The 26,742-nt window shown below is 36.4% G+C and overlaps 1 protein-coding gene across 2 annotated transcripts in view; it reads right to left on the reverse strand.

Moving 5' to 3' along the window:
• Positions 1-9,655: 9,655 nt before the first annotated feature.
• gbe1b (glucan (1,4-alpha-), branching enzyme 1b) overlaps positions 9,656-26,742 on the reverse strand; it is a 116,068-nt gene continuing 98,981 nt past the window's right edge. For both annotated transcript variants that reach the window (XM_028044699.1, XM_028044700.1), the window contains 2 exons: positions 25,948-26,065; positions 9,656-10,337 (listed from right to left, as the gene is read on the reverse strand). In XM_028044699.1, the coding sequence (XP_027900500.1) occupies positions 10,275-10,337; positions 25,948-26,065 (181 nt within the window). In that variant the 3' untranslated portion in view covers positions 9,656-10,274. The remainder of the gene's footprint in view (positions 10,338-25,947; positions 26,066-26,742) is intronic.

Below are 26,742 nucleotides of genomic sequence, written 5' to 3' on the forward strand. Positions count from 1 at the left end.
CATTAGGGCCTAGAAACATACAGCGTATAAGTCAGAGACAAAAGTAGTGGATAATTTTAAAGGTAAAAAACAATTCCCCATGTTGTGACCAACTCTAGGAGCATGGTTGTGCAGTGTAAAAAAAACTTTCAACTTTGGGGAAAGTTGAAAGTTAAATATGAGTAGCCTCACCTAGGCCTGGTTAGTCTCTGTCACATATTCTTAAGAAATAAATTTACAGATGAGGAACTTTTACTGACATGTATCACACTAGCAAGTGTTAGAGAAAAAAACCTATAAGAGTTTAGTTCTTATAGATTCATTTTATTTTATTTTTTTTAATGGATGAAGGAAATCACAAACGCGCAGTATGCACTGACTAGTTGTGCTACCATAAATAATGCAGAAAAACTGTACGTTTTCTTTAGAGATATGTGTGTACTCTTTTGCAGGGACAGGGACTTTTTTTCCCCCCCTCACGACTGCTTCCTACACGCACGGGCGCACATATGGTGTGGTGAGTAGGGGAGGGCCACCTGCAAAGGGAATGTTTATTGCTGAACCCAGGGGCTCTGCTGCATCTCCTGAGACACAGAGTTAAAGTCAGAGGTATTACAACATTCTATTTAAATATGCTATATTGTATATTATGTAATATTCTGGTTAGTGATTATCTGTCATGTATTGTTTTCAAACTTTATTTGTATTCTTCTTAAAACTCATAGAGGTCATAAGGAGTTTACCAAAACAAAGTGTCACAAAGATGGTGAGCAAATGTCCTGACCATCCCGAGATTCATCCTGTACTGGTGTTTAAATTCTACATACCAGAGAGAATGTTTTATTGCTGATCCCTTTTAATTGCATTCTTCCTAAACTTCATAGAGGTCGGAAGGAATTTTCGAAAGCAACTTGTCACAAAGTTGGTGAGCAAATGTCCTGACCATCCCAAGTTTCATCCTGTGCTGGCCAAAAGCAGAGAGGTTTTTGTGCTACAAATAAATAATGCACCAGGGGCTTTTACCCCCTCACACAGATGGCATGTTGAGCAGGGCTGGGGTCAGCCCCCTTCCCCCACTTCATGCTAGACTGTAGTACATGCTATATACTGTATATTGTTCTTGATTATCTAACACTTATTGTTTTTTCATACTTTAGTTGTATTACTCTTAAAACTCAGAGGTCATAAGGAGTTTACCAAAACAAAGTGTCACAAAGATGGGACTAACAGATGTCAAAGGAATGTTTATTTTAGGGGGGGCACATCCGGTCACCGGAAATTAAAAGCAATTAATGATTAGGGTCATAAATCAGTCCATTGATTAAATTTTATCATATGGGTGTCTATATATCTCTCTTACTACAACCATGCTTTCTTAAATTATTTTCTTTCTTCCCCGTTCTGATGCTTGGTTTTAACTTAAGAAAGTAATCTTCTCTTTGTCCAATGTTTCTGCAATGTGATTGGCTGACTGGCTCTGTGTGTTAGCAAGCAGTTAATACAGTGAACCTTATAAAATGGATGGTGAGTGTAAAACCAACCATTTCAATACTTAATGCTTTTGACAATATGTCTGCAAACCAGAGAAGTAATTTTGTCCGCTTAGGTTGTTGACATCAATTGGATTCTTTTATTACTGGAATGACTTCCTCTTTTACTTGGACTACAGCTAGTACCATGTAACAAAACTTTATTGGAATAGAAGAAGCACTACAGATTGCCTCATCTGACATTTTTAGATATATTATGGACTGCTACTCACCCTGTAGGCCAATTGTGGGTATCCTTGATGAATGGTAATAGGTGCTCTTGGGTGATTTTTGTAGCAACAAAGTTCTCAGGGAAGGAAGTGGTTCAAAAGACATATTAAATCAGATCTCTACTTCTTTCCGGCTCACTAGAAAGAGACATGTCTAGAGGGAAGTTCCCTCTTTATAAATGATCATCTAAATTAATGAAGGTAGTAATCTTGTTTCTTAGTAACATAGAGTCTAACTTTGAATCCCAAATATTTGTGCTGTGTAAAGACTAATAAGTAATACAGCTAGAAGAAAAAATATAACATGCAGTGCCACGCAAAATATTAATACGAAAAAATTGTTCTACATTTGGTCATACAACTACCACAAACCTCAGCTTCACAACTATCTGCTGCGGAGAATATCATGAGATTCGCGGAAAATTCGATTAATCACCATTCCCAAAAGTTTTAGTTGATATTGATATTGAGTTTTATAGCAAAAATAAAAAAACGTGCAAGCTTCTGTAAACACAGAAGCCATGCAAGCACTTCAAAAGCTTCCGTTTGTGTCTGTTGTGCAAACCAATTACATTAAAGTCACAGAGCTGAGCATGCTTTAAAAACACATCTATTGATATTTTCAGACTCTCAAAGACTCTTTTAAGGTTCTGGAGGGAAAAGAACTGAAAAAGGGGTTTTGCATGATAAAGAACATTATCCCAAGTTACAATTCAACTTCCTAATCAAAACAAACTGAAGTCATAAATTAATTATGTATGTGTTCAGTTTGTACATCATAAAGCCAACTAAATGCAAAAACAAAATATTGTCAAAGCTTGTTAAAAGATGAAAAGCTTACCAAAATTTGTATAAGAACTAATATGTTTATTTGTGGATTCACAGTTTAACTCTGTACAAAAAAGATTTACATGCTAGAAATTTTTTTAAGTGCATACCGTACAGCATCCATCTCTTTATTGCTCACCCATGAAAACGTGCCATCCGTTTAACAGATATGCTTAAAAACATCAATGATTGAGTCTCCATGAAAATATGTAACCATCACCTTGTAATTAATCAGTATAAAATACAAATTTAACTTATTCGATTAAATTACTGAAATAATACAGTCTGTATTTGTGGTGGTAGCTTGAAATTTTAAGAAATGTTTAGAAATTATATTTGAAATTTTTCAAATATTCTCCAATTTAAAAAAATATATATATCAAAAGTAGAAATGTCAGAAGCAACAAATTTGGAGGGAGCACTCTTTTAAAAGAACAGCAACCACAAAAAAATCTAAAATTGTTAGTCTAAATGGAATAAGATTTCATGCTGTGTGTAACAGGTGTTCAAAGCTGCAGGAGCTTATTGTTCATAAATGCCATAAATACCACGTACCATTCCCTCAAAAAGCTACACTGGGAGCGGTGTGTAATATAGAGGTACAGCAAGCAACCTGTATACAGATACTATTAGTTCTCAATGCAGCTGCCCAGCTGGTTTGATTCCTGACCTAGTGACCATTGCTGATTATCTTCCTGTCTAAATATTGCAAATAAAACTGTATGTTTCTCATAACTGCAGAGAGAGGTGTCCATGCTGAAAGATCGACTTTACTCTTTTAAAAGTAAAGATGCAAAAAAATGATTCCAAACAATTCCATACAAGTGAGTCTGAGGGCAGCTAAGTGTTTTGTGTTAGCATTTATTCAAACATGAACAGATTTTACAAGATGGCATTTAGAAATGCTCTGGAGGAAGTAAACTGCGTCTAAGCAGATTTTTCAGGCACTAGGTGTTCCCTGCTGCTTGGACTGTATTATCCTGCAGAGAAAGGGGAGCTGTAGGATAGCGTACAAAGTGTAAACCCCTTTCATCACTCCATTCGGTGACATCTGCCATTGGATGAAACTGTATTTGAGCAGCAGCAGTTAGCACAGTGAAAAACACTCTCTGACTGGTGCAGTCTCATGGGCTAGACAGACACCATCCCCTCCGTGTCTGTCACACCTCCCAATTTTGATGACATGACTCCTGTTTAGAAACTTATTCATGAGGGCAAATAAGGAATGCAATTCAACAAAGTATTACAACACAGAACCCCCGCTACAGCCTCCTGTGTGAAGTCTTCTCATGTACTGTACTGCATAGTTTATACAGTACGACATGCATTTTTCATGGCACAGATACCTACAGGGAGTGCTGTCAATAACATGAACAGGTGTAAAATTCAGTGTTTCAGAAAGGTGGTTATTGCTCTCAGGTAGGCGTTGAGGCCATATCATGTGGTATTGATGTATTTTCTTTGCAGCATGTTTTTAGCATTGTCTACACTGTCAACACGGTTACCCCATTTGTGTTTCAGCACCCTCTCAGGTCAAACATACAGCACATTGCAAAGATACTCAACCACCTCCAACCTTTTCACATTTCATCATGTTGCAACTGAAAACCTGAAATCTGGTACACATCAACACAATGAGGCTCATAATTGTGAAACCGAATACAAATAAAAGGGGTTTTCAAGCTGTTTTAAAAAATAAAAGTCTGAAAAGTCTCTGTTTATTTGTACTTTGATACATCTAAATAAAATCCAAATGGATTCCAACTGGGTGTAATTCAGGGAGCATTAGAGAGAAAGCAGCTTTATTAAGAACAAGGACGACAGCAGACAGGTCAGGAATAAACCTGTGAAGAAGTTTAAAAATGGGTTTGATTATAAATCAGTAGTCCGAGCTTTGGACCTCACCGAGCACGTTGCAACATATCATATGAAAAGAGTACAGAACTTACCAAGACATGGACGTCCACCTAAAATGACAGGCGAACATCAATCAGTGAAGTAACCATGGCGACTCAGGAGCTGAAATGCTCTACATGTCAGGAGGGACAATCTGTTGGCAGTTCAAATCTTAGTTGTTAATCTGGCCTTTACAGAAGATTGGCAAAAATACAACCAGTGCTACAACGGAATTGTTCAAGTATATTCATGTGTTTCAGTAGTCCAGAATCCAGATTATTATTCAGTTGAGAATATGTGGCAAAATATATAACATTCCTGTCACAGACACTAATTTGACGAGGTTGGGCTATTTTACAAAAAGGAAAAAATGTTGAATCTCTGCATGTACAAAACTGGTAAAGACATATACCAACTATTAGGGTGAAATCACAGCAAAAGATTTTTCTTTATTTTTTGTTGTGCAAAATATCGACTCAGGCAGGTTGAGAATATAGTAAAGCTGTGGTGAACTTTAATCAGAGGTGGATTTTGATGTGGGCTAAATGGGCAGTTGCCCAAAGCGGTATAAGAAAAGGCTGGACCTCCCAAGAACTAGAAAATAATATATATCTTATCTGCCAGTTGTGCCTACAAGAAGTTTGCAGCTACTCATATCTATATGCAGTAGAATATGCTTGTTGCCTAGTACTGGGAGACTGGGTTGTCTTATGCTGGGGGAAAAAAAAAATCTGATTATTGCTTGAATTTTATTTGGTTGGGGCGGGCGGAAGAAGGATTGCAGCATTCCTGCAAGAACAAACTGATTGTAATGTGACAACTGTGAAAAAGTTACTGGGTTGAGAATATATTTAGAAGACAAAAACACATTGGATAACAATAGCTGGAAACTACTAACTTAGCAGGGACATGCAGATTCAAGGTTGTTTTTTAAATATTTGTCAGTGCCCTTGTAACAGGCTTGACAGTGCAGACAGTGAAAATTTGGGTGAGATCTGTGATGCTGCTCAAAATCAATCCAAAACTATTACTTCTTAGATGATGCCATATGATCCAACAGCTGAATCTTCAGACAGAAACAAGAAAAATCCATAGAAAAGAGTTAACAATAGAAAAGAAAACAATACAGAAAACAATAAAAAAATCCCCATAAGAATTGAATCCACACCTTTGTGAGACAGCCTCAACAAAAGCTATTGTGATCTTCCCTTCACTGCTATTCATGCTACAGTTGCTATTAAGAGGCTTACACCGACGCCTGTGCACAAAGACTCATAATCTGGTGTAAGTAGAACAAAGTGTGGGGGCCCAGGAAATAGAAATTAAAATATTACAGTCTGATGAGCTGTCTTTCATCCTCCTTGCATCATGTTGTAGGGAATCACTTGCGGTGATTTCTTCCGTGCAGTCATGTGGCGGCATTTCACAGCTTTTCTTGTCACCAAATGGAAAATGAAAGTTTTATGTGCTGCAGCACAGACTGTAAAGTAGATTCCTTCCTTTGTCGTCTGAGAGATTTCAGGGCTCTTTCTGCAGTCGACGGCAATATCCGAGCACACAAAACAAACACGCAATCTATCTGTGGCGAGTTATTTTGATTGAAAGCTGCTGCATTGTTTATGTTTACACTAAAATGTTCGGTTGTTCAGTATTCTTAGAAATGCCTCTGAGGAATTATATGTGCATAATTTTTAAATAGCAAATTAAAGATAAATATCGCTAGTTTTAACTTGCAGATGAATATTTTGTCATACATTCCAACTGCAAAAGACATAGCAATCTCTGTCCAGTTGCGATCTGAATTTCAGAAAAATTCTGATAAAAACAAGTATATGTTTAAAGTGAAAAAACCCTCAGGCTGTAAAAGTGTAGGCCTCTTACTAGTATCATGGTTTTAAAAAGCTGTGGTTTAGAAATCGCTAAAATATACCATCACATTATTTCTACGGTTATATTGACAAGCCTGGGAAAGTGCTGGAGTTTTCTCAGCAGCACTACACTTGCCTCAACTGTCACTGTACACTGCCAGTCAGCTGGCTGATGGAGGTCCCTCCAGTTTTCCTTCACTTACAAGAAAGACAAATTTGGAAATAGTCCAGTTCAAGAAACAAATGTTAGAAAATTTAAGACGATCCCCCATTCACTCTAAAACTGGCATAATATGCGTAGTCGTCACTCTATCTTGAAAACCATTTTTATAGTGGACTCTGCTAATGCTTGAGACACTTATAATCACATATTTCAAACATAAAATATACATTAATATGCATAGTGGAAACCACCTTAGCAAAACTGCAGACTAATATCTGCAGCAGGACTCAATAACATGTTAAAATTGGACAAATCCTCTAACCAAGATAGATTAAAGGCATCCAAAAGTTAACTTTTGCATTCAGATGTGATTTGCCAGTTCAAACAGGGTTAAGTTTGGTTTTCTGTTGTCAATTTTACATAAACCCTGCATTGCTGGTTTGGTATGCCAAATGTTGCATTAATATTTTTTTATTATTGTAGGAATTTAATTATTTTTTTTATTTATAAAGTTTAGAAAAATACATCTTTTTTTTTGTCTTTCCTAAAACCATGGACTGGGCCACTTGGAAATGATTTCTGAGCTGCATGCTTCCACTGAGCTGCCATTTGAAGAGATCTGGTCTTGAGGGTACAGCCAATTAGTACCAAAGGAATTAATTGGCAGCTTAGCAACCAATCCAGGAAGTAGCATTGCAAAAAGGTTTTCAGCTTCCCAGGCTGGATTGTACAAAAAATAGGCAGATTTTCTGTGAATAATTTAAAGTCAAGTTCCAGAGAAAAATGACTGGTGAATACTGATGAATTTAATGTGAACTGGGAATATGGAACCTCAAATAGACTCAGGTTCACTGTACCTCCTTTTCAATACAATTATTTAATCAATGTTAGATTATTTTAGATTATAATAGAACCCAAAAACCATTTGTTGCTTTTCTGTTTTAAATAACATCAAGGTAATTTAGATCATCCAATGTGTTACTTTTTGTAAATATGCTATTGTAAAATCGGCATGTTTTTACTCAAGGTAACATTCTGATTTCATCAGCATGCCAAAAGTTACCCCCACCCTCTCACACATACACACACCTCCCTCCATACTATGTCAAGGATGCAATAGAGGGATCAGTAGTCTAGACATCCAGGTTATTCACATTGCTTTGGTTTGACAGAGTGTGATTTTTTAAAATCTTTATTAGTAATGAAAGAGAAACGCTAAAACAGTTACAGTCTATCAGACATCAGACGTTCTTCAGAGAACAAAAGAGGACAATTGGTTGTGGCAGCAGCAAAATGACAGTGACACTGGGTCAGATACCGGGTGATTAAAGACTCTAATTCAGGTGCACAACCTTGTTGCTTTATAATATATGCAAAATGATCCTCTGAGCAATTTAAGAGGTGGAGAAAGTTCTTTCTTTTTGAATACTTAAACAGAAACAATGACATGTTCATGATACTTCTGACTAAATAGAGGAAAATCGTGTTGAATTTGAATGTGTTTTCTTTAAGCTGCGGGGAAGGCAGATCAAAACCCACCATGAGCTACAGTATACACCTTAAATGACTGAACCAATTCAAAAGGTGTGGATCATAATAATCTGAAAATCTGCATTTATTTGCAAACATTTTTTTCCCCTTTATTCATTCAACTTGGAAGCCGCTTAAAAACATCCAAAAGCAACAAGGGACTCCAAAGAGATTGAAAATGAAGCGAATATACAGACTGGCAGGAGATCTGTTATCACAGTTATTTTCACAACATACTTTGTGACATTTTGTAAATGTGTGTGAGTTCAGCAGTCAGCATCAGCGACGTTCCTCGGTTTATTTAAGTTAATCAATAACCTTCTCACACAACAGCACTGCTGCGCTCCTAGAGCTGTTCGATAATCAAGCAAGTTGAGACAAAAGTCACAAAAGTCACAACTAATTGAAAGAGGCACATCGCTCTATGTGTGGATTTCCCTTGCTTTTTTGGGGGGTTTTTTCGGGAACGATCCCAAGGGAATGCAACAGCACCTAATGAGCACGGTGTACATAAATCACACACAGCTTCCTAAGGTAGTCAAGTATGTGAGTCACACATGTAATACTGTCTTCTGTCTCACGCTGGTGTATGCTGAGAGATGGTGTCAATGTTTTGAAGTGGGATGTAGTTTGAGAATTTTACAGTAAAATGACAGCAGAAAACTTTACGCAAAGGGAAAAATTGGGTAATTTCAGCACAAGCGTTGCTTTTATTTTATGCAAAAACTGAACAAATCGATTTTTAAAATGGCAAACTGATGACTATTCATAAATGAAGTGGTCAATAAATCAGTACAACATCCAAGGAATATGAAGTGGATTTGAATGTGCTCTGAGATCCAATCTAACATCTAATAATAAATTGCATGGTGTGTGATTTATGTACACCTTAGCCATTAGGTGCTGGCAGAGAGGCAGGAGGAGATCAGATGCTACTACAAACTGAACACACCATCCTCTCTGTAAAATATGGCAGTGGCAGCATCATGCTTCAGGGACACTTGTATGAAAAGGAGAAAGTGAACCGTGATGGATGTAGCTAAATAGAAGGAAATCCTGAAAAAAAACCCCGATGTATGCTACAAAAGACGTAAGACTGAGGTGGAGGTCAGGACAAGCAGCCACCTAAATTAACAGATGATCCAGATCAAAGCCTAATTGTGTGCTAGAATGGTTTAGTCAAAGTCCAGAGCTAAATCCATCTGAGAATCTTTAATGAGACTTAAAAATGTATTTTTATTGACATACTAAAATCTAAAATATGGCTAAACTTGAGCTACTTTGAAAAGAAAAAATTGGGAAATGTCTCAGTAAATATGCAAATTTGGTGGAGATGTAACCCTAAAGAATTGCATACTATAAATGCAGCTAAAGTGTTTCTACAAAGCATTGACACACAATGTATGCCACATTTTTCACATTACTATGTGTAACATTTTGAAAACAATGTGTAATTTTCCCACAACGTCAAAATTACTCCGAATTTCGTCTGGTTTTGAATTCAAATTCCAACAGAATGCATTGAGGTTTATCGCTGTAATGTGACAAAATGTGAAAAGGCTCACAGAGAATAAAAAACAAGATCATTTATATACATTGAGTAGCTTTTAAAAAACAATATACAAGACAAAATGATCTATCAATTCATTATTTAGTGCAAGGGACTTTTTATTTGTAGACAGGAAATGTTGAACACAGACGGGTCACAGGTGGTTACATACACACACATTTTGGTGTCTCTTTCTGTATTTTATTCTAATAAAAAAGGAATCCAAACAAATCACTTCTGTTTCAGCACATCTAACAGTCTGAAATACTCTTTATTTTCTTTGATCTTTTTTTATGTTTGAATAAATGAGTGCTGGCTCTGTCACAGTTGCTGGTCGTGTTTTTCAGATGACAAGCCAAATGCAACCAAGCCGAGAAATAGGTGCTGGCTAGTGTCGGATGGACTCGGCAGTGTTTTTGATTTTTAGCATCTAGCTGCTCAGATAGGTTGGACGCTTCCCAAATGGACCGATCTGAAGTAAATGGGGTTACACACCGTCTAAGGTTACAGATGGTATTTTGAAAGCACACAATTTTAAGACGCCTTACTGTCACCCCTTCATTCAGAAAAAGACTCAGAAACAAAAAAAGTAGGTTTTGGCTGGTGTGCAAGGTTGACACTTTAAGATGAAGGTGATTGTTAACACTCAGTTTGAGCTTGGAATCTGTTCTCAATCCTGGTCTCTGTGGAGACAATCATCCTCTAATAACAGTAATCTATCTCCTCGTTGGCCAGGACAATAGCTGTTCTGCAGGGGATGTAGACCTGAGGAAGAAAGAGACAGGGAGAAAGAAAGAAAAGTGAGACAACTGAAGATTAATGATGTTAACAAGATCACCAATTTGGAGATTACCAAATCTTCAAGTTTATTGTATATATTTTTTTAGAAGTGACACATAGACACTTGGTAGTGCCTCATGATGAGGCATAGACACTTTTTCTGTCCTTTTTAACCAAGGTCGATGTGTCAACTGGGGAAGGATGAGGAGGAGGAAAAAGACAAAGAGGTGTATTCACATGTGAGCAAAAAAGTAAGTCCTGATAGGAGACAAACGCCACAGCTTTGATCAAAGTGAACCGTCAAGGTTAGGAAGGTATAATTAACGTGACAGCGTTGCAGCTCCTTGGCCTCTGGATGGCACTAGAGTCAGGAAACTGAGCAAAAGGGTGTTAAAGCCCAAATCCCACTGCTGCTCTCCCCTCGACAACATTTCGGATATTTTTGGTTGGGGAATGCAACTCTGAAGCGCCTGACAAAAAAAACAAAACAAATGAAACTAATACATTTACATCAATCAAAAGTTGCTGAAGGTTGTGTCTGGAATGCAGACCCAGGGTCAAAAACCAAACCACCACATGGCTTCCCACATTAGACTCAGTGCAAAGATTTTAGAAGTAGTGATGATGACTATGTTAAATTATTTAAGACAAGGGAAGAGGAGCAGAAACACATACATGAGAAGATGACCTACCTGCTGAGGGACCAAAATGCAAAAGCACCATTTTGAAAGGGCAACCAAAATTTGTGTGCTGCGTAGCATTTCTACCAAATCCAGTGACTTATTGCTTGATCGAAGCAGTTCTTAGAAAGATGTTGAGTCGTGAAGTTCATGTTATTTATGGCTTTCACGTTTGAGTAACAATTGAATGTGCTGCAAGTGTAGTTTGTGGAGAAAAAAAAACTTTGGCCTAACGTCTACAGGAAAGCTTCTTTGTGTAAAGGCTTGACAATTTGTTATTATAGTACTTGAAGCAATTCAAAGAGGATTAGGGAGGTTTGGAAATTCAAGGCATGTTCTGTTGCTTTTTTTTTTGCTCCACGCACTATGACAGGAAGTAGTGCTTTTGTCGAACAATTGAATAACCTTTTGATAATGCAAGAAAGACTATGCACTCACCAACAACTCAAGCAATTTGTGTTCACCATGTTTAGGCGCATATGCAATGAGTTGCTGCCAAGTTATTGGCTGAATTGCTATTAGAAGAAGTTGAATAGGTATACCTAATAAAGTGGTAGATCAGTGCTAAGGATGAGGCTTTACATCAGAACCGCAAGCTAAGTATTGATTAGTACATTAAGGATCATATTTTTCTTTATTATGTTCCTCCTTTAGATCAGATAATGTTTTTCTTAAAGCTTCAAATGCAGCATTGGTGAGACAAAATGACCACTGGTGAGACAAGGCTGTGGTTTTGTTTTAGATGAACTCGCATCTCACTGCAATCAAGCTGGATGTAATGCAGGTGCTGGCAGCAAATATTCAACAACATAATCCAATCTTATGCGACTATTTGGCAGTCTTGCTTAATGCATTTGTAACATAATTTTTTGATGTCAATCAAAAGTAGATTTGAGTGATTGTGATCCCGCTTGAGATTACAAATGTTTTCTTTTCCTTCCCAAAACCACATGGACACAGTCCGTCAATCAGTCCTACTGTTCATCCTCACAATGCTATTGGATAGAAAATATGTTATTAGTTCTATTCATCTACCCATGAACATGCTCATCTCTTTAATTTATTTATCTACATTTGTTCAACTTATTAAAATGTCTAAAATTATAGATGTTTGAAAAATTGAGCTAATGAGCTTTTTTAAAATCATATGTTTGCCATATTATTGTAATTTGTTTGACACTGGATGTTAGCATATTATATCTTTTAGGAGTGCCAAACTCATCTTCATTTGATGGGCCTCAACCGGCCCATCAAAATTGGGCCGGTTGAGGAAAATCTATTGATAATGCAAATTAACTTGTTTAAATACTAATAAATTGGTAAAATAATGTTTAAGTACATATTTGTTATTTTGAAGGTTCTATTTATGTGGCTCACCAGAGTCTAAGGTGGGCCAGATTTGGCTCGCTTCAAGTTTGACACACGTGTCTTACATGGTCACCCAGCACTTCTCATTTGTTCACTTATAGACAAAATGTTTCAGAAATACAAAAAACGTTCTTGTTTGTCTGTCACTTAGTTGTGCATTTAATTATCTGTTAAAATGTACTTAGTTTAGACAATACTTAAACACTTTATTGTATTTTCGAAACTCTATCTACCTAACTTAACATATTATGACTTGTATTTTTATTGCTTTTGTTTTGATTCAATCAAAGTTAACACAACATAAACAACAAAAAAATTGCTGATGAGAAGCCTTTTAAAACACTTGTCCAACAAATGTGTGGGCAAAGAACTTTGCCATTTCATGCAAAGAAGTGTCCAAATAAACTGGACACTTTCCACAGGATGGTGCACCAACACACACACGCGCGCGCGGCCCCCGCTTTTGGAGCAGTCGGCCCTAACAACATAGTACTTGTTAAAATATGGTCCTTACATATTATATACATACACCCCCCCCCCCCCCCCCCCCCCCCCCCCCCCCCCACACACACACACACTTGTTTTAAGCTCTATCACAGTTACTGAACACAAACTGGGGTCGAGATAAAATTAATATAGGAATTCACACCAAAAGCTTATCTCAGCACATTGAAAATAAACATAGTAAATATTTTATCATGACTTTTGCTAATAAATGGAGAAAGACTTGACAAAAATGTTTCATGATATCTACTGCCTGGAGGAAAAGTAAACCATTAACCTTGCAAATGTATCCATGAATTATATTTGGTCTGACAATATGAGGGGAAACCGCAAAATATTTGCTTTTAGCTAGTTGAAATATGTTACAATCTAACAAAAACATTAAAAAAAACTAAAATACTTTAACTGCTCCATCAGAGATCGCCTACAACATCACCTAGCAGGGGAAAAATTCTTTCATATTTTTTTGTCTGCACTTAGATCTTATATCCATTTCTTTAAACAATTTAGGGATAGCTTTCTAATGTTGGAAGCCTTTTAAAGCTTTCAATTGTTCAGTTAATTTGGTTGAAATTTTATTTTTTTATTTTTAATCCAAAGCAATTCCATTCACAAAAGAGGAATTGTGCATGAATTGGAGGCGCCCCGTCTTCTAAAATGTTAATTTCCAAATTCTCCAATCAATGCAATAACTGTTTCTCATTATCTCCCAAATACTGCCTGTGTATCTATTGTAAATATGGGCTTGTGTGAAGATGCACAATCTGCCACTGGGCATAAACTGATATAAAAGAAGCTCTGTGGCCGAGGCAGGAAAAACAAACAAAGCTTGTAAATGTCAGATTGCCTAAATATATATGGTACAAAGAGTCGGCCTAGTGAGGGCCTCATTTTCAAGCTGTGTGGCTAATAAAGCCTTTGATCAATTCTTTTGATATTCACAGTGTCATTTGGAGGCGAGAAGCCATCGTGTATCATTAGTCACTTCAGATTCATGCCAAAGGAAAAGCAAGACAGACATAAATGATGTGATATTTCCCCAACAGAACACTAAAAAAAGTGAGCAGAGTTGTAAACAGTTCAATCACCCTGCTGAACTCTCCCAGCCGCCCCTCAGCATCAGTAGATCTGAGCTCGCCGTGGATGCGTTTCTTTGGCAACAGTTTGTCATTGAGGGAGTCGAGCAGCCCGCCGCTGAAACACTGACACAGACATTGGTGCCTAATTAAACAGTCACAGTGGGAGAGTCTGCATGCAAAGGCACCACAGAGGGAAGAAAAGCCAGAATGAATCGCTGCACCTGTTCAGACAAAAGCTACCACTGCGCCAAACCTGGAGTATGTCAACAGCTTTTATTTCCACTAAACGGATAGTGTGACAAACAGTGACAAATTCTGAATGAAACGGAAAATGTAGAGAAGCGAGGAATGCATTCAAATTAACAAATTACTTCAAACATACATTCTGACAAACACAGCTAAAGACTTTCATCTGCTGACATAACTCAAATGTTACAGGATTCCCTCCACAATCCGAAGATTCAATATAACGAAATACTAAAGTCTTTAATAATAAATAATTCAGTATTCAGTAAAAGCTGTTCAAAAAGAAAGTCTGGCATTTCTTCTAGTTATAGTGAGCATAAAACTGCAGCAATGTCAAGAAGCCTCTCATAAGGTGCATACAGCAGCTACAGTACCATGCAAATATTTTTAATTGCCCTTAATTACGTTACTTTTAAATCTTTTTTTATTTTACAACTTTGTGGGTTTTTTCTTCTTTTTTCTACTTTTTCACACCTGACTATGCCGGTATGTTGTGCAGAATGCATTTTATTTGTAAGCTTTGAAATAAACCTGCAGCAGATGAGTATTATTAACTTAAACAATTTGTGGTTTCTCTAGATTTCACAAACTCAAATTTAAGACTTTTGTACACTATTATGAATTAAATTATAATAATACGACAGAAACGTACAAAAAATGTGAGTGCATATAAGTCGATATACTGTATATATTAAGAACACACATATAGAATAGATTTAATTTTGAATGTAAATGGAGCAAACCATTTGTAGCCACTTCATATTCCAGTATTTCTTTTTTCTTTAATCGTTTACAACACTTCTCTCTTTTGAGTAATTTTTTGACTCAAACAACAATCACTGGACTTGAATATTCATTCTTTTGGTTTATTTTGCTTAATTACTGGTGCATAATTGATAACTTACTTCATAAATACTTTATCAGTCCTTTTGATTGATAAGGTATGGACAGTCGATACAAACATTTAACATTGGGTTAAGTAGATTTTGCAGCTTAATCAAAGCTGCTAAATCTTTGATTTGCCATTTGATTTTTAACGGCTCCACGTTATTCACCAGGAGCCGAATAAAAATACTCACTTTATATGATAAAAGTTGCTGACCACTGTGCAAGTGCCAAGAACTAGTTTCTAACAAGATATGAAAAATTTGATTTCTGCTAATAAATAACAGTAGAGAGTGTGTGTAAAACGGTTTCACAAACGCATCATCTGTGATAACCCTGCTGATATTCCTTGCTAATGACTTCACATCCCCGGTTAAATCATGTGGGGGATTTATGAATCATCATTCCCATCCACTCACTCACTACATATTCAAATGAATTACTCAGATATATTCAACTTAATTCTCCTCGATGCATTACTGTTTTTTCGTCAGGGCAAACTGTCCTCTGGGATTTGTTTGAACATGTCTGCAAAGCCTCTGCTGCCTCTGATTACTCATTAGGAGTAGGTGTTTACTACTTCAGCCACTCTCAAAGCACATTTCATTCCCACACTCATAAGGAACATCTCATATCTAGGCAACAGCAGGCTCCTCTAACCGTCGGATCAAACAGCATTTACTGTAGGACAAAAAACCTTATCTCCACTTTACTCCATCACAGGTGCACAGCTTAATGAGATGAGAGAGAAGCAAAGTAGATTTCGCTTTTAAATATTGGATTAGCAGAAAGTTTGCCGACACACTTTGTCCTTTTTTTGCCTCCTTTTGTCTCGCGGATGTTCTTTTGTTGCCTCATTGCGTGCTCACATGAGAGAACTTGGATTTTGCACTCCCCTCAAGAGCTGAGTCCAGCCTTTGGGCTAATACTCAATCTGATCAATGTTCAAACACACTGATAAAGGATTCATGAGGCGCTGCGCTGGAACATCCACTCTCTGCTCTCCAGACCCCAGCTGCTTGTGAACGCATTGCCTGACTATCTGTGCACTTTAACTCTCCAGACATGTCTCTGTTTGGCTCCATTACTCACTTAACAAGAATCAACCCGCTGTAAGCACTTCTGTAGACAACATGTAGTTTGTATATTAGGCAGACAAAGAATCTGGCAGGGTAACAATTCAAAACCTGCCTTGGAGGTTGGCTAAGCTTTGGATTTAGAGGATTATATGCTCACAAGAAGGGTTACTAGATTGTCAAGCTAAAACATTCCATTCTGATGAATTTTATTTTTATTTGGGTAATCTTGAGAAGAAAAAAAGATGAAATCAATAAACTATTTTCCATTCAGTGCACTTGCAGTTTGGAGTATGAATTACATAAAAATTCTAGTCATTTTGTCACATTGTGACCACAACATAATTGCACTTTATTACAGTTTGTTGCAATATACCAACAAAAATGAGCTCAAAATTGTTAAAATTACACATGGCTTATGATGGTGGAAGGTTTAGTGTCCACTTGTATTCAGACTTGTTTTTTCCCTACATGTTAAATAAAGTGAAACCAAGTTATTTCAAAAGTCCTTTCATTAATAAAGGTCCACCTATGTGTAATGTCTCCAAAATGTAACTTTCTAGGCAACATGGAAATTGCTATGTGTGACAGACTGACACTGCATATCACCCTCAACACATCATCACTGTGGAGAAACATGGTGCTGGCAGCATCATGCTGAAGTATTGTTTTTAAGCATATACAGCATAGATGGAACTATTTATAGGGCAGTAAAGAAAGAAAACATTTCTTTGCGTCCGCTCTATGAAGTAAAACCCCTAAAACCACTGAGGGTTGCTTAGTGGCCAGTCTAGCTAACGTAACAAAAAACTTTATGTTTTCCTGAAGTTTTGACTTCTAATCACTTTGATTAGATGGTTATTGAAGGAGCATAGTTAAAAGCTTTTTTTAAAACCTTTTTTTTAACTGTCTAAAAAAAATTTTTCAGCCATATTGGATTTTGAGAACTGGTGTGAAACCTTCAACCTTCCAATTTTTCTTAGGTTTTCCAATCTGGATATTTAAACAATCTGACTAAAATAAACCTTCAAACAGATACTGCCAATAGATTATTTGTTTTTCTTTAAATGACTGCTGAATGTTGATAGCATTGTTTTTGCGCAGCAAGCTTCTAGTCTATCTACTTGGAGTCTGCATGTTCTTCTTGACTTGTACAATTAATCACTCTTTTTTCTAGTGGGTGCAGAAGATGGGCACAAGCAACAGTAACTGGATTACAGTGGTATAATAGACAGATGGGTAATAAATGACATTGTTGACAGTTTTTGGACAATATATACCTTTTTTATCATTGACAGTTCTGCACTACTTTCTGTTGGTTGATCACATTAAACTACATTTAACATAGTAGTGTTTAGGCTTGTAATTGATATGTGAAAAACTAGACTTTTGTGATGCAGTGCAAAGAGGTGTGAGTGGATTTAACAGCACTCTGTTGGATATTATATATGTATGTAAAAGTACGAAGAAGGTCCTTTGCTTGCTGTCACAGTTTTATTCTGTTAGTTCATACCTCCTCATCAACGTCAGGTCTTAGATCTGCGCCACGGAAATGAACGGCTTTTGATCATTTGCCACAAGCCTGCTACATTTCTCTTCACTTTCCTTCTCCTTCGTATTTCAGATTAATTTCTTTTTGAGAAACTGTCACAGGAGACAACCCCCTTTGATGCATGCAAAGTTTATCAAAAGGTTTCAGAGCAGATAATTATTCTTCACACTTTCTTAGCATTACATTTTTGACATTAGAACACTCAAACAAAACTGTACATGTGACACAAACTCCAAGAAGGATAGCCAAAAATTTCCTCACTGAGGGAGTTTTTATTCTCAGAGTATTTAAAAGTTTCTGTCAAGTTAAATTAATATACTGTAATTGTTCAATAGTAGTTCTTGATGTACAAAAGCCTCATAAAAGGCTCCCCATAGGAGATCAAACTGTCAGTTCTCTTAGACAAAGAAAGTTGAAGGATCTTTATCCAGATAAAGAGAATGAGAGCATTTCATTCAGTTTTATCTGTATCCATTTAAAACAATTCCCTTTTACATATTGCCCTTAATGAGACAAACTGCTGATCTAAACTGCCACGATTAACAAAAGTTTCACAAAGATATGGTTATAGACAATGAATAGATGGTATTATGTGCTCCTTAAATGTCAGTATCTTTTGCACATAGATAAAACCAACAAATGTGCAAAAATTTTTATATAAAACTAAAAACTTAATCTTGAGCTGGGATAAATTATATTGTAGCTACATGCAGTGCAGTGAAAATATGATGCTTGAAAGATGATTTAATTCATTAAAAGGAAAAAGAAAAGATATTCAAATTGAACTGTCCATTTGTGAAAGCATTAATGTTCTCCTTGTAAAATAATAAATTACCCAAATTTTCTTTATTTTTAAAATGTATTTCCCTTGAAACATCCAGGTCTGATTACCGTGAGACCTGTGGATTCAAGAAATTGCTTAAATTGTAAATATCTGACAATTGAGTAGGTCAAAAGACCAAAATGCAAAATACAAAGCCACACTTTAAAGAAACTCCAAAACAGGTGAAGAACAAAGTTATTGACTGCTATTCGGGTCAGAAGGTCATTTTAAAGCTTTGGGACTCAACCCCACTACATAAAGATACTGTAGATTATAGTCATAGAGAAAAAATCAAATAGAGCTCAATCTTCCCAGGAGAAGCTAGTCTACCAAAATGAATCCAAGAGCAAAGCAACGGCTCATCCAGGGAGTCAGAAAAGAATCACAAATGATATTGAATATACTACAGGCCTCACTTCTCAGTTAAGATCAGTGTGTCATGTTTAAATAATATGACTGAAACTTGGCAATAATTACATCTAGAAATCAGAAATGATTAAATAACTCTTCCAAATAACCCTGAAGGAGAATGTCTTGATGTTCAGTCCGGCTCTTAAGCCCAACACTGTTGTTGGTAATATTCTTAAGGCATACAAAGACATTATGTGAAAAACATACCAAAGTTGGAGTATCTATTAGTTGACTTTTTTTTCACGCTTGAATCAAAAGAATGTCTAAAAATGTAGCTTTTCATGCAACATGTTAATAGGTGTGTGTGTGTGTGTGTGTGTGTGTGTGTGTGTGTGTGTGTGTAAACAACAATAAATGCAAGTTGGACCTAAAGTGTTATCTGTATTGAAGTTACATTATCTTATCACAGCAACTTACAGTAGACTATAATACGATTATAGATGATTAGATAAAAGTATCAGTTGTCATATCTGGTACTAAATGGCCTAAAGGTAGGTGGAAAAAAAACTGCTGTTTTACACATAAGTAAAAAGAGAATGAAAAAAACTACAAATGTACAAAATAGTATTGGGCTTAAATGCAAATCTTCTCTCCAAGCAGCTTTAAAAAAATATGGTTGCTTAAAATGGCCACCTTATTCCAGTGCACATCTACCATTTTGTTGTAGTTTTATTCAAAATGATATTCAAATGTTTCCTTTAAGATTTCTCTGCTATAAATCAGGCTAAATTGCCATGTCAGTAATGAAAGGCTATTCAACTCTACTCTGTAAAACAACCCCTAAACATCCACTACATTTTGAACACATCTCACAATGAGGTCTTTATGGCCTTTGATGAAACAGTATGTTTCTCATTCAAACACGCTCAATGGTCTGGTCGTTTTCCTGTCTCAAACTTCCCCCATCTTGTTCAGTCACAGAAAAGCTATTTGAAAATGGCCTTTATGAGTTGCTCTGGGTTCTTTTGAAACCTTTAATATTAAATACCTTGCTAACAGAGAAATCCATGTTGGTTGACCAAACCCAAAAGCACAATGGTCAATTCCTTAATGAGTACACAATTTGATTTCTACAATCCAAACTCTTTTTGTGATGTTTTCCAAAAAAAAAAACATCACAATGATGGGTTTTTTTAAGAAAAAAAAAGAGCTTCCAAAAACTTTCTGTCTTTTGACCATATTCCGTATTTCTTTTCTTACTTTGACAGATACTGGGTGATGGTAATGGCACTTTTTAACCACATGACTTCAAATCCGTTTTTTTAAGAGATCTATGTAATTTTATATATGTTTTAATTTGCTTATTTAAAACAATTAGTCTTTATTTGTTCAGTCAGAAAAATGGCACTCCCATATTTTGCTTTCGGAACTGTTTTTCTGGAGAATTTCTTTTGTCAAATAAAGGCCGTAAGTATTTCTCACTCTGTGTAATGAAACTATATGCAATTATATATTAGCTTCACTCTAAATTCCCTAAACATTTTTTTCTCACATTTTTACTGGTCTAAGTTTAAAAACCAATTAATATTTTTCTTATCAGTTCACAATGATGCACTAGTTTATGTTTGTCTTCCATTAAATGTCTGAATAAAACACATTACATTTTGTGGTTGCAATGTGGCAAAATGTGGAAAGGTTTGCAATGCACTGTGTGTACAATCTATACGCTGTTTTAGGATCTATGTTGGTATTTTCCTTTGTTTTTGTTTTGAGGAGTTGGATCTGTTTTATCCTTATTGATTTCTTTGATAACGTAGAAAAGGATTCCACAGACAGGCCTAAATAGATTACAGTAAGCCCTGACCAGATTTGCAAACACTGGGTGTCAGGGTTACATACTGTTCTCCAGAGTCTACCAGGATACAAGGATGCTCCTGACTTTGCCTCCTTGATCTAATTATGTGCACTCACAGGCTGCAGTGTGATGCGTTCCTGGAAGACATAGAGTTTATTACCGCTCTGTAATGAGGAAGCTTGAGAACAGTCAAGACACATTAAAAAGGCGGGAGAAAAGAAGTTTGAGCAGACTTTGAAAGCATTAGTTGTTAAATAAAACATGGATGATGTGGGCACCTTACTGCATCCCCCGCAGTGGCTTTTGTCTGATTATTCTTGTCATTACCCGGTAGGTGTGAAGAGGAGGAGAAAAAGTAGCTTTATTCCAGACTATATTCTTATTGTCAAGTCTCTATGAAGCCGCCTTTAAAGGAGATTGGGTGCCGCGTGTGCAGAAGGGTCCCCGCTTGCCTCCATCCTTTTCTCCCTGTCGGCTCCTTCCCTCTCACTTCCTCTCATTCTCCCCATTAATTTGCACGAGTGCCAAAATTAGCAGATGACTAGCTAACTAAACTTCACATTTTAGCCAGGAGGGACATGACTGAAGAACTTGTGTTTAAATTAATAAGACTCAGAAAAAAAAGTTAACAGATTGGAGTAACGGTGTCATTAAGTGATGAAACCTAAGCTAATATGATAGCAGATCAGAGTCTGCATGAAAAAGGAGGAATCTTTGAAATAAAGTTGACAAAATATCTCTGGAATGATGTGTTTAGGAATGGCTGAAGATTGCAAAAGAAATTCATGGCAGTTTGAAGTTCACAGCCCAACACCTGATATTGAATTATATCGTCCACCCATTTACAGCAACACTTTAAGTATTGATCCAGAGAGGTTCAAGTGAAGTTCAAATGAACAAGCAACCTAGCAGGTGCAATGTCAAATATGGTACAAATATAAAGGGACAGTTCAGACATCTTTAACAGTGGCTCTGTCAAGAAATCAACAATTAATATCTTACATGCAGCAAATACTAACAGCTAGTGGCTTCATCTGAAATTCGGGGTAAAATTGATATAAAATCTTAGCATAAAATAGGTTTGAATCACATTGGAGTTGCTTTGTGTTTAGATAATCCAATATATAAGATTTACTTCAATGCACCATAAATGTGCAGTTTTTGGGAAATCCTTTCTGATCAGAGGAACTTCTCATCACACCACTAGTGCGTTGCCATTTGATATGCTGCGCGGAATTTTGAGCTGGTTAAATGGCTCCAGGCAGCTGGATTTGAACTTTATCAGATTTTTCTCCATTATAAGTGATGTACATTCTGCTTGACATTGTTTCCGGTGAGTAATTCAGTTAAGTGCGAAGCGGGCTACATATCTTATTGCGGTTGAAAAATATGAATGTCGACATAAAAATTTGGTGTGGTTCACCTTACTTCCTGCACTGTAGCGTCATGAGAAAAACCTTATTGCTCCCAGCCAAAGCTGTGTGTTGTCTCTGTTTTGCTTTGGTGTTTTGTAATTGCCCTACAGAACAATACATCCAAACATTGTGCATGTGTTAATGTTTAAAACAACACTGCATATGTTTGGCACATGTGCATAGTGAATTGAAGGGCTTTACCGGATATTTTTGGTAAAAATAATATCTGGTAGTATAAAAAGATATTAGTTTGGCCCAGTCATGGAAAGGAGTAGGGATCAATCAGTCTATTTTGATCTCAAAATCAACATGAATACAGTCACTGCTTTAATCTCTGGGTAATTTTTATTACAAATTCAATATCTTAAATTTCACCTGATTAAGATTTATTTTGAACAAAAAAAAAATACAAAAGATAATGATAACAGCAATTCTAGTACTAACGCAGGCTTAGAGAGGTAGTTTTACAAGTGACAAATCAATGTCCAAAATATTATTCAAGTGAATAACAATCTAACATTCACCCAGAGTTGTTGAGTCATTTCAGAGTTAAGAGAAAGGGGTGCGATACGTTAGTTCTGAGTTTGTGCAAATATTAGGTTTTTACCTGCAACTTTCACCCTGTTTTTGTATGCATGGCAGCCATATTGTATTTTGAATTCCGACCTGGCAAGCACAGACTCTCCCAGTCATATTTTCAATTTCAAGGGGAAACTTGAGTGGATGTGTTTCGGACTGGAAAATCAGTAAATTCAACTTCAGAGTACAAACAGAAAATGCCATAATTAACAGTTTATCTGCCTTGAATGCCAATTTCAAGAGTACATAGTTTTTCACACAAACCACTATTATGTTTCTAAAACCAGAGTTTAGTTTAAGGTATTCAATTTCCAATTTTTTTTTGTCAATCTCCCAGATTTAAAACTGTAAGAGCGACATATATCGGTTTATATTTAACAAAGAAGACTTGTGTACTGCAGTCATGATATTAAATGCTTATAAACGTTTGATAGAACTTTACAAATTCTGAACTTTCTCTTTAAATAATTCAGGCACAACCATAAGATATTTACAAAGCACAAGAACAACAAAGCAAATGTAAAAAAAGAAAACACTAAGCATCACTTCATCATTATATCTAAACTGGATTAAATATAAAGCAGGTAACCATTTGAGTATATCTGGGCATCAGTGGAGCAACCATGACAAAATTAAAATTTTTAGAACCAATGCTATTTGATCATATGAGCCTGAAGAGGTTCTCATGATGGAGGACCAGCGGTTCATTGTTTCAGGTAGTTTACATCCCTACATAGTGCCGTGGAGGTTTAAAAGGCATGCACATGAAAAGGTAAGTTCTGACGCCATGAATAATGCACACTGTTTGCTGGGGAGACTGAAAGAACCACAGATATCAGATTCCCATGACGCCCAATAACTTCAGGGAAACTGTCAAGCTTGCGCAGAAGAAAATGCAGAGAAGGCAAATATGATATTCACAAACAAAACCTAATGCAATGGAGACTAGATACAGTACTTTCCTTCCCCCTGATGGATGGATCTAGCCTTGATGCATGTAGCCACATTTGATCATTTCTTTATCTGAGATTAAAAGCTTGAGAGGAAACTGGTAAATTATGGGGCTGTTGTTAGGCTGAGAGTCCCAGACCAGGGAGATAGTGGCACTTTGCCAGGAAAGCAGCCCTCTTTCATGCCAGCACACTTAAAACTCATTAGAATGGCTTTAGAACATTCTCTCACTGCAAACCCCATTTCAGGCCAATTAAGCTGATTTGAGAAATCAAACATTCAACATAAAAAAGGAGAAAACATTAATGCGCTGACAGCTATTTCATCAGACTTTGTTTCTCCTGGCAGCACTTACAAAATTACTTTGCAACGGTAAAACTGTGAGATTAAAATAGTTAAAGAGATGCATATCGGCTCAGTGAGGGCGGGGTGAAGACATACATGTTTGAGAAAAGAAAAGCAAGCAACCTCTCCTGCCAAGAAGAAGAAAAAAGAAAAACACTGCCAAGAAAGCAAGATAATGTAGACAGATTTCCTGCAGTCAACATCCAACAGCAGTCCCATTCAAACTCCAACTGCATAAGAATAAACCCCTTCATTAAAGCTATTCTGATTTATTGAGCAAAAGAAGGAAAGGAAACAGATGATGGATATCAATGATAGCTGTCATCAATTAAAGTCACATCTTTTAAAACAATGCTCGTTATTGTTGCTGTGAATTTATTCTCAAAAGTCTAAAAACACTCCAATCCTCGAGATTCATCAATCACATTAAAAGTTGCATCAGTAAGCTGTCAGGTTAGTATATATATTTATACATAACACTTTAGGAGATAGCCCAAACTTTATTGAGTGTCACATAAAGTAACATTATTATTGTTTCAGTCCATAAAATCTATTCTAGAGTTATTATGGTATTATTCCGTAACCATCTGATGAATGAGAAGACATCTGTCAGAATTGTGAGTGATGGAATTTGAACAAAAAGTGCTCAAATCATCAGCATGGTGTGTATTTAAGTAAGAAAAGTCATATCTTTTCCTTCAAATGCTGCCATAATGTTTTGGATTTTAAAAGTGGGTCTTTTAAACCTCTGAGAATACAAAACATGAAAACAAGCAAAAAAATAAAAAATAAAAAATGCAGGTGATGGTGGCGATCTACATCCACAATGCTGAATCAGGATTCAGCATCAATAATGTGGTTAACTGGGACTAATGCAAAGGATCAAACAATTTGCACACCCCTAAAGATAATTACATGTACACTGCCTGGCAACAGTATTCTTTCCCTTGAAAACTCAATGAATTCTATTGAGATTTAATATGAAAAACCTCATATTGGCACATGCTCATGGAGTGAAAAAAACAGACAGTTGTCTGTTTCTGTCTGAGGGTCACATGTTTGTCAAAGTTGTTTACAAAGACAAAATAAATGCGGCCTGGTTTTGGTATTTAGCCTCTTGGGCTATCCTAATCTATATTACTCTTCATAAAACAGTAAGTAAAACTAAGCTCAGTTTTGTAGACTCAAAAACAACCTGAAGGAGGAGTTACTGACCTTAGCTTGGTGCAATCTTTATTGTGAAAGATCAAGAGTAAAAACAAAGAAAAGTGGTAATAAAAGTAATCAAAAATTAAATATTAATCCCACAAAGAGAAATTAAAGAAAGTAAAACATAGAATAAAACCAAAGATTCTGACACAGTACTTCTAAAAATCTAATATTTATGAAGAATCTGTCTGTCTCTAAAGGTTTAGTTGAGAGCAAAAGTTGCTTATCCAAACTCTGTTAGATATATATTAAATGTTTTTTTGGCCAATTCCAGAGCCGTCTCATCAACGCCCACAATTCCTTTTGATGCTTTTCAGCTGTGACCAACTCCTCAAAAAAAAAAAAAGAAGCCCACATTTGTTTACAGCTATGTGGGACAATAGTGTCTATCAACAGCACACTCCGTCCTCATTTAGTATGCATGCTGACATTTTTGAGCCTGCTTAATTTTGCCTCTTCTTCAGTGTGAATATACAACAACCTCCCAAATCATACTCGAATTAGTATGCAGAATACGATGTTGATACAGCATTGGTTCGGAGAAAAGTGGCCATAGACTCAACAACAGCAGCCTTGAATCTGTAATTGTAGTGCGCTCCAAAGCTAGGACTCGGTGACATTCAACAAAAAAATGGTGACCTCTGATGAGTCAAAAGTATTGTGTTGGAAATATTTACCAGCATCGAGTTGGAGCGTCCGTTGAAAGGTTGGGGCTCAGTGAAGAAATCAGTGTTGTGGTCGAGCCGTCCGTGCCCTCCATACTGAACCTCGTCTGAATCCAGCTTGATTTTGTATCTGACAAAGATTGGAGTTAAGGTGCAATAATGGTGGGAAACTAGCTTAAGAGCTTGAAGACAAAAGAAGATAAAAAAGGAAAGGTTTTATCATCGGTGCAGACTTGGTTTAGCAGTGCTCAGGTGGTGTATACTTTCTGAAATCCTCCCATCCATTAGCATTCATCTACTTCCCAAAGCACTGAAATGTGACAGTGAGAAACCAAAATACTAATGCTGCCGTACATGAACTGAATAAATTAGTTAATGCTTAACCGTACAATCAGATAATTTCATCTAATAGGCTGGATAAATAGTGCTTGATGATACATTTAAATAAGTGGAAACAGATGTTTATTTTTTTTCTTTATTTTTTACAACACTAGAGAACAACACAAAAATGTAGGGCATAATTACTTCCAACTCCTCCAAATTATTACGTTCACTCATACTGAGGATAAATACAATTAATTTAGGACTTTACTGAACTCATCTGTACTGCTTTTTTTGAGGATGAAATGATTACACAACAAGCAACATATTTTGAAGAACTTGTGTGCGAACTACTACTAATCTTTAGTTAGCAAGTTCCTGGGAAGTCATACGCAGATTTTACTGCCATCAACAAGGTGCTGTTAAACTATCGGCTGAATATTTTTACCACTTTTTATATCATAAATGGTAGAGCTAATTTGAACA

The sequence above is a fragment of the Xiphophorus couchianus genome, chromosome 18 (genome assembly GCF_001444195.1).
Source record: "Xiphophorus couchianus chromosome 18, X_couchianus-1.0, whole genome shotgun sequence".
NCBI classification, from domain to species: domain Eukaryota; kingdom Metazoa; phylum Chordata; class Actinopteri; order Cyprinodontiformes; family Poeciliidae; genus Xiphophorus; species Xiphophorus couchianus.